General features: G+C 37.8%; 1 protein-coding gene across 1 annotated transcript in view; it reads left to right on the plus strand.

The window, feature by feature from the left end:
* Positions 1 to 9,124, plus strand: part of LOC132821095 (myelin protein zero-like protein 1) — a 49,921-nt gene extending 40,797 nt beyond the window's left edge. The window contains exon 6 of the mRNA XM_060833618.1: positions 1,163 to 9,124. Coding sequence (XP_060689601.1) covers positions 1,163 to 1,264 — 102 coding nt within the window. The 3' untranslated portion in view covers positions 1,265 to 9,124. The remainder of the gene's footprint in view (positions 1 to 1,162) is intronic.
* Positions 9,125 to 10,064: the final 940 nt, after the last annotated feature.

Consider the following 10,064-nt stretch of genomic DNA (forward strand, 5'->3'; position numbering starts at 1 on the left):
AGCACTGAGGGTGTCATCCAGACAGGGGATGAAAAGTCTGCAAATCAACTTCCCAGCTCAGCGAACATACCCACAACCATGACAACTGGCACCTGAGCTATAATTCTTTACACAAACCTTGAAAGTCAAAAGATATCTAATATAATGGATGTGAGCTGTTTGCCAATTATGGATGCAAGCGATTCAATTATTATTTACTGATCCGGCCATATCAATTTTGGTCAAGCTTAGTTATGGAAAATTTGGTTAAAGTGGCACAGATATCGTTGACCTTAAAGTTTGACCCTTTGGTTAACTGCAGTTTTTTCCTATTTACTACTGCCATCATCTTTGTTTCCAGCTTCACTTTACAAATTGCAGAAGAAAGGAAGTCATGTGAGGTGATAGTGAACAAAAATCCAACAACAGAGATTCATACATTTTCATTCTTTGATAAAAATCTCCAATATAGTTAGAGCAGTCAAAATGGTTTTGGTTTCAGAACTAGGACTTCCCTGTCCTCCATTAAGTTCTCAATAGACTGATGCTTTACAATGTTGCAAATTTTAGCTGCTGTTTTCAAACTATTATAGTACAAGTGCATGAGATACCACATTAGGAGGAATGATTTTGAAGACCTGTCATGATCCAAAATTGGGAGTGAGCATCGGTATGAGAAATGATGCATTCAATGTCATATTTTTGTTATTTAAATCTTCACAATATGGATATCAGAAGAACTAAAGAGACAAATGCTTTATTGTTTAGTGCCCATATTGTAAGGGCTCAGATTGATTGCACCATTAAAGTCTCCTTATGCTACAGGGGTAAACCTAGTTGAATAGAAAGAATAAATCAGTGAATATGATTTTTATTTTGTAGTGTTTCTGACAGGTATCACACAGCAGCACATATGTAATATTGCTCCTAACTCTGATGTGCTTCCCCTTGATTCATGTTATCTTATGGCAGATATTGTCTTAGATATTTCATATCAGAAAGCAACATCTGCAGCACAGCATTTCTCACAGCAGGGTTTTGCAGAAGCGTTCTGAACTTCCAACTTAAGTTTTGACTTATTCTTTAAAATAATCTTTTAGATGTGAAAATGTTAAATACTGTGCATCTGTAATTTTAAAATGTCAACATTAAAATCTGAATAATTTTTTTTACTTCACAATAGGGGCCTGTAATTTATGCGCAACTGGATCATTCTGGACAAAGACATTCCAACAAGATCTACAAATCTGATTCAGTAGTTTATTCTGATATCCAGAGATTGTGACTGTATAGATCAACATGTATTTAACTAAATAACCTGAACAGAGGAATAGGTATGAGTAGCTGAAGTGCCAGCTACTGTTTGTTTTTTTTTCTGTAACATCTAGTAGTTGATCTTCTGGACATAGTAAAAATAATACTTTAAGTTTTAAAAATGTGATAATAAGGGACCATGGTAGGATGGTAATCATCCATTTATGAAAATATTTCAGGCTTAATTTGGAAAGCTATAGTGAATTGGGAATGTATCTGCTCTTAATAGCTTTAAATCTGGGGATTTGCACATCCAAGCGCTTTAATAACTAATGCATTGTGTTATGAACAGCTAAGGAAAGGTCACAACTCTTCTCTTTTTAACCAACATTTTTAGTAAAATATTATTCTTTGTCACATAGCTATTGCACTTTAAATTTAATTAGCCAGTTCAAAAAATGAAGGAAAGGAAAATCCAAAATTTTCTCAGGTGAAAGAGGATGGAGTATGAATGCCTATTTCCCTAAAACAAGAAATAATACAATTCAACAACAAACATTAAATACAAGTGCTGAGCATCAAAGTGGGGTGTGTACTAAAGACAGGAAAGACATGATCTTAAGAGTCCTTTTGGGTTGAAAAAAAATGAAAAGACCTGAGTTCAACTATTTGGCTGCTTTTTGTCTTTTAGATTAGATTAGATTAGACTTACAGTGTGGAAACAGGCCCTTCGGCCCAACAAGTCCACACCGACCAGCCGAAGCGCAACCCACCCATACCCCTACATTTACCCCTTACCTAACACTACGGGCAATTTAGCTTGACCAATTCACCTCACCCGCACATCTTTGTGACTGTGGGAGGAAACCGGAGCACCCGGAGGAAACCCACGCAGACACGGGGAGAACGTGCAAACTCCAACACAGTCAGTCGCCTGAGTCGGGAATTGAACCCGGGTCTACAGGCGCTGTGAGGCAGCAGTGCTAACCACTGTGCCACCGTGCCGCCGTCTTGTTTCCTTTGCAGTGGTGAAGCTTCAGATATCCTAGAGTTCTCAGGAAATTATTGTTATTCCAAGTTGCTTTTAATCGGGTAGTTTCTCAGCTTGATGAAGATTGAGAGGCAGGCAGTGGGAATAGTTCCCAGTATTTGTGCTGTCCTCCGTCCATGTTGTTTTCTCTTGTTGGCTTTTTGCTCAAAAGCTTACTGTTCTAACATTGTCCCTTTGCTTATTCTGGTGTCTGTGTAATTGTTTCATTTTAAGTTTGCTAGTTATCAGCAACTTTTAGTGGGAGAAAATTTACGTCACACCTCACTAAATTTCACTGTCTTTTGATTAAAATGGTGATCCAAAGTAGCTGGTTTATATATTCTATGTGGGATTCCTGTGCTTGGATGATGGTCACAGCAGTCATTTTAGGTCAGTAATATACTTTTAGTCCTTGAATTAATGTCAAATGATGAAAGTTGAATATTGGCAGCCTATTTTCACTACTTTTGTAACAGTTGTAAAATATTTCTAATATGTGGGCTTCAGCAAACCTGTGTTTCCTTTTAATTCGTGACTGCAACTTTACTTGTGTCACTTCTGGCTGTGAAAACGTTCTATTCCAGCAAAGATTTCAGCGGTTTACACTTTGAAAAACAAAAACAAATTGGTAATGCAGTCTTGGTGTTCTAAATACAATATGTATTTTGAGGAACAAAATATGCCTACTCCAGAAATTTTCAGTATCTTCCACTCCTGATCACTAGTGCAATTATCTGGACTACTGTCTAGACTGGAACAGTGTGGAGAATAACATTGTAATCTGCATATTTGAGTTATAGTTCAAAATATATCCTATCACTGACATGCAAAACTATTGCCAACTGTGAGATTAGTTAAATTAGTATTTTTGTTTACATAGGTGTCATCATTGTGGAGTTTGTAATAGCCAAAGATGATGCTACAGTGAGAGACATTTTCTATAACAGCATAAAACATATTTCAGAAAGCTTTGGAGCTCCATGGTGACAATGTTGGCAAGGTCTTATATTGCGGCTAAGCTGTAATTTAAAACTATGCCATTTGATAAATGGAATTCACTGACTTTTGCTGTCACTTATTAACTTGCAAAACAAAAACACAGTGGCACATTCTTCACTGTTCAACATTTTGAAATGCATTTAGTGAAATGAAATTTATGTAGTGAGGGCTTTGGATTTTTAGACTTTTCATATTGATGGATCACTTTTCACTTCTATAAAAACTTAACAATCCTACATTTACAGATTACTTGTTGCATTACTGGTGAATAGTTTAGATCATCAATAGCTTTAATTTCTGTAAATTTTGGGGAATTAAAATTGACATTATTGTACAGAATTTAGGATTCATCGATAAAATAGTAAAGCATTCTAATAAAAACAAGGAGCAAACCTTTTAGACATTTAATGGATGAGCAAGATAAAATCACAGGAGATGATGCTGAATAGATGCCTTATTTCAATCTTTACTGAAGAGTTTAAGAAAAGATAAAATGGCCAATCTGGAGAGAGATCCCAACTGTTAAGACAGAAAGAAAATGCTAAATCAATTAGCTTCAACTTGAACCAGCTGCCTCTTGCAACTCTGGGACAACCACACCAACCAACCCCACAGCCCCATGGCTGAACATTTTAACTCCCTCTCCCACTCTACCAAGGACATGCAGGTCATGGGCCTCCTCCATTCTTACCACCTAACACCTGGAGAAAGAACGTCTAATCTTCTGCCTTGGGACACTGTAACCACACAGGATCAATGTGGATTTCATCAGTTTCCTCATTGCCCCTCCCTCCACATTTATCCCAGTCCCAGGCCTCCAACTCGGCACTGCTCCATTGACCGGTCCTACCTGTTCATCTTCCTTCCTTCCTTCCCACCTTTTCACTCCACCCTCCCCTCTGACCGATCACATCCCCAGCTACCTCCTGCCGCCCCCCCATTTATCTCTCAGACCCTCCTGGCCCACAATCCTCACTCCTGATGAAGGGCTTATGCCAGAAACATAGATTCTCCTGCTTCTTGGATGCTGCCTGACCTGCTGTGCTTTTCCAGCACCACACACTTGACTCTGATCTCTAGCGTTTGCAGTCCTCACTTTCTAATATAGATTTTGTATTAACTGTCCTTAGTAGATACATTATGTTTTTATATATACACACAATTTAAAATATTTTAAAGTTCTTGGCTCACTTGTGTATTTAGGGGTAGAGGGAAAGGCAGCAGAGAGATAGAGGAGTTGGGGATGTAATGTTGGTGTGCAGGGGAAACAGTAATGACAGCAAATAGTTTTAGCCTGGAATGTCAATCCTCAAACTGCTGCCACTCCAGAGGACCCACAATCAGCATCACAGATGTCAATTTGATTCACTCTACATGATATCAAGAAGCAGTTGAAGGCACTGGATGCTGCAAAAACTGAGTCTATAATGACAACATTTCAGCAATAGTATTGAAGGTTAATGCTCAAATATTATTGGGTACTTACACAAGCTGTTAAACCTCTGGCACTTGTATACCAGCATGGAAAGTTGTCAGGTATATCCTCTCCATAAAATATATACATGCAGTCTGGCTAATTACCACCCCCTAAGTCTACTCTTGATAATCGGCAAAGTGATGGAAGTTAGCATTGATAGTGATATCAAGTGGTATTTAGTCAACCCTAGCCTTCTCACAGTGCCAAGCTTGAGTTATGCTGGGTCACTTTGCTCAAGACCTCACTGTAATCTAGGCCCAAACATTGACAAAAGTGCTGAACTGAGAGGATCTGACTGATTTTCCCAAATTATGAAGAAGGTATTTGACTGAGTATTATTTCAAGGAATCCTGGTAAAATCTAGTTCATTAGAAACTGGAAGGGTAGAGAAACTCTTCAATGATTAGAGTCCTATTAAGTATAAAGGAAGATAGTTGTGGTTGTTATCTGAGCCCCATGATATCCTGCAGGAGATCATTGGGTTGTGTCCTTAACACAACGATCATCAGCTGCTTTATTAATGACACCTTCTTTCCATTAGAAGGAAAGGAGCTTGCTGTTGATTGCACTATCATTTGCAATTCTTCAGATACTGAAACTATCTTTGTTCAACTCATGCTGTTATGAACAATGTTCAAGCTTGGGCTGAAAAGTTGGAGTAACTTTGACTTCACACAAAGGCAATGACCATCTCCAACAAGAAAAGCTAACCATCTCCCCTTGATATTCAAGAACCTTGTAGCGATTGCAATGAGGTCAGCCAGCTGGACTGTATGCAATATGAGATCCTTGGTTGGGGCTGTTAATCTGGGACATATATAAAGGGAAATGTCAGAGATACCTTCATAGCTGACTCTGAAGAGGCAGTACACAACTCAAGGACTTTACATTTGTAAATAAAGGATTCTGGGCTCTGTGTAATTATTTCAGGAATTGCCATCACTGCATTCTCTGCTGTCAACATCAACAATGGGGTTACCATTGACCAGAGACTGATCTACACCTAAATATAAATATTGTAGATATAAGAGCAGGTCAGAAACTGGAAATTCTCAGGCAAGTAGTCTGCACCGACTCAAAGCCTCACCATCAGTTATAAGACACAGTTTAAGGATGATGTTCACTCACCTAATGGCTGGAACTCTAGCAACGTCCATGATCATGCCCAGTCACTTGATTGGCACCCCCATCCGCCAGTTTAAACATTCACTGATGACACCGTGTCAATAGTCTGGACCATGTGCAAGATGTGTGCAGCAACTCATTGATGCTTCTTAGTAATTCATTCCATACCAATCTACCAGTTGCATGGATAAGTCCAGCAAACATGTGGGAGTGCTATAATTTCACATTTCTCTCCAAACCAAACAATGTCCAATTTGGAATTATATTGCTTTTCCTTCACTTGCTGGATTAAAGTCCTGCAACTCCCTTCTTAACATCACTGAGTGTACCTGCACCAAATAGCTTTTAGCAGTTTGAAAAACTGGCTCACTATCACCTTCTCAAATGTGATCAGGGATGAACTTCACAGGATGGCTGTACCAGTAATACCTATATATCAATAAAAAATATTTTAATGGTTGTATATGTGAATTCAATCATAAAAGCATCTGGTTAATGTCTTGGTAGCACATAAATGAAAATTTGACTGTCCAATATAATTGAAGAAACAGACTTTGTGGCCACAGCCACTAACTATTGCATGGATGAAGGCCCCTGCAGTGAATGCCTGTGCAAAAATGAAATGTTCTGTGACTGGGGTGTTTTTTTTTCGGGTATATGCTAAACTGATTTTTGTTAGTTCCTATTGTATCCCTTACTAACTCTTAATAGAATGTTGCTTGTAGATTTTTTTAACAAGACAATCACCTCCAACTATTGTATTGCTATTTGCAGTCTCATTTGAAGTTCAGCTCTAGTGCCTCATTTTTAATTGCCTGTACTAGCTGATTAATTCACTATGACCTTTTTCCCAAATTGTTTAAATTAAATTTCTCTGGAAACTGGTCTGGAACTCCCTAATAGCATTGTGGGTCTAGCTACAGTGCACAGACTAATCTATGAAGGCAAATCATCTTCTCCAGGGCAACTAAGATTGGACAATAACTGCTGTCTCAGCCAGTGACACCCACATCCCATGAATGAACTTAAAAAAAGTATTATTGGATATGACAGTCACATCAAGTTCAGAGGTCTTGGTTAGTGTGCAGGGAAAGGAGAATTTGACCATTTATTATATCTGCAATGGTAGGACAGTAGCTGACCAGATGCTTAAACAGCTATTTTAAGCGTGTTCAGCAAAACTTCTTGCTGAGAAGAATACACTGACTTGTGTGAGAATTTAATAGGAGGAACATGGTGAATCATTCTTTGGTTCAATAGTTTGATGAGTTAAAACATTTAGTCTGATCAGCTGGCCTTATCTCAGCTTTAAGACTGAATGTCTGATACTGGACAGACAATAAGGCTCCTGACTAATTGAAATGTCTGAGTTGTAATTCTTCATGCAGAACTGGAGGATGTGATACAGGAATTGTCCTCAACTTGCTGTGATGGTGTGATTGGCTATGGACAAAAATTACGCAAAAGTGTTCTAAGGACCCCAGAATAGTGGAAAGATAACTTGAGGGCTGGACTTCTCTCCGTGGTGAACTGAACTAAATAACTCTATGTATAATTGGGCATTTTTAATTAAAGAAAACAACTTTACAGGTTATTGCCCCTGAAGTGCAATTTGCATGCAACACAAGTGGTAGAGGACTTCTCAGACCAGCGTCATGTTGACTTCAGTCTAACACTCTTCATTTAAAGAATTACAGTGTAGGTTTTGCTCTTTATACTGTATTCAACATTCCCACCCAAAATGGCATTCCAAGTTGAGCTGATAGAAATGTACTACAATCAGCGCTTCATTGACTATTCTGACAATGATGTTTTGCTACCAAATCAGAATTCTGTGAATGATATTTTTACTTGTTATAGACCAATGGAATCTGTTTTCAGCTTTGCTAATTATTTTATTGTCACTCATTTTATATTTAGATCAAGATTATCAAACTATAGCTTCAGTTTGCTTTGTATGCAACCATTGAAAATGTCAAAATTATGTAATAACCTGTGTATGTAAATATGTAAACTCAAGTATATGCAATGCCTGTCATTTGCCTTAAATGAGGAAAAATGCATTGTAATTGCATATTGGTAAACTTAAGAAAAAAACATCTTATTTAAATATTTAATTTCACTTGATGTAATCTGAATTTTAAAGACAAACATGCCACTTAGGAACCTAATGATAAGATTAATGAATTTGAGCAAAATTACTACACCCAAGGCACATGCCTTACAACTATTAACAGTATTTAGTAAATAAGTAAGAGAAAGGTGTTAATGGTCATTTTTCAGATTAACAACAGCAAATTACTGCACATTGGAAATCTTATCTAAGAGGAAAATCTAATTGGTTTCTACAGAGAATTGATCAATTCACTGGTGCAGTAGCTCTGATGGTTTCTTTCTATGTAATTCATGAACAGCATGTACCTTAAATTGTAATTCTTAATTATGTAATGTCTAAAATTGCGTAATGTCTAAAATTTATATTCCATCAATCTTGTGTTCAAAATATTGTTCTGATGTCCTAGAATTGCTAAAGTACATAAAATCAGTCTGTTTGCTAAATTGTTTTGCCTATAAACTATTCTCTACTTGTCTTAACTGTTCAAGAATTTATTTTGTTACATATGAAGGTTTTTGAAACTTGAGATGTATAAAGAAATGTTTTAGTCCAAGCTCATGAATGTTTGTTTGACAGAATTTCACAAAATTGAACAAAACAAATGATTAAAAAATTAAAAGTATTGCAGATGCTGGAAATCAGAAACAAAAAGAGAAATTACTGGAAAAACTCAGCAGGTTTGGCAGCCTCTGGGGAGAGAAAGCAGAGTTAACATTTTGGCTTCAGTGACCCTTCAGAACACAAATTGTTACATGGATTATCATGTAAATGCTTTTATTTTAAATGGAGGGACCCATTGATTGTCTCTGGTGCTATATTTGCCACCACTAAAAGTTATAAGGTTTGCCACTGCTGGGTGAATTATTTCTGTAAAGGACTGTCCTAGGAATTTCATGTGAAAATATAATAGACTTCATGACTAAGAATGTTTGTATTGATTTTCTGGATTACCTTTGGATGTTTAAAACAAGTAGATTTATTATGAAGACGTGGTGGAACTGTTTGGCTAGATTGATGCATCTCTGAAAAATTGTCATCAACATTGCCTGCTAAGACTGTATAAAGCTTGTCTATAAAGAGTTGTTCATGATTACCGAAAGGGGGTACAATCGATTTTTACAGTAAAGTTTTTTCCTTCCAAAAATGTATGCTTGCTTCCTTTTTAGTGATTTTTTTGTAACACGGTTGGCAGAGATTCTGAAGGACAATGGATCTTTGTACTTGTGAGTACTTTATCAATTGCATACAAATGTGCATAATGATGTAATTCCATACAAAAAAAACAAATGCTGCACAGTAAGTGAAGTCATGTACCTATTAATACAAATAGGAATTATAGTGCAGTCATACAGCCTGAATCACAACTTTGCCAGAGCAGAACTTAGTGCTGAGAGAGTTTGGATTGAGGTTATATAGAGACTTGGTCTTCATAATTGATAACCTATCCAATTTGTACAAACTTCTAAAAAAAATCCACTCGCAGGATGTGGACATCACTGTTTGGGACAGCATTTACTGTCCATCCTCAATTGCCAAGGAGGACAGTTAATAGTCAACCACATTGCTCTGCTCTGGGCTTGGAGTCACATGTAAGCCAGATCAGATAAGAACAGCAGACGGGGTGACATTTCACAGCCCCCAGGACCAGCAGTGCAGGTTAGGACCCTAGACTGTGCTGGCCTGGCTAGAGGTTGCTACCCAGGTTAGTATGATCTTAACTGTCCAGAGCAATATCCAGCAATGCTACAAGAAGGTCTACCCACCCTGATAGAAAAGGATACATATCTTCTCTCCGCGATCTCAGCCCCCAAAATGGTAATACTCTACCACACTCCGTTGCATCTTCTCTCACTCACTCCTACCTGCTCCAGCTCCCCATATCACTAACTCTGCATAATCTCTGTGTTAGGAGAAAGTGAGGACTGCAGATGCTGGAGATCAGAGTCGAGGGTGTGGTGCTGAAAAAGTACAGCCAGTCAGGCAGCATCTGAGGAGCAGAAAATTGATGTTTCAGACATAAGCCTGATGAAGGGCTTATGCCCAAAATGTCGATTCTCGTCCTCAGATGCTGTCTGACCTGTTGC

This window comes from Hemiscyllium ocellatum, chromosome 12 (genome assembly GCF_020745735.1).
Source record: "Hemiscyllium ocellatum isolate sHemOce1 chromosome 12, sHemOce1.pat.X.cur, whole genome shotgun sequence".
In the NCBI taxonomy this organism is placed as follows: Eukaryota; Metazoa; Chordata; class Chondrichthyes; order Orectolobiformes; family Hemiscylliidae; genus Hemiscyllium; species Hemiscyllium ocellatum.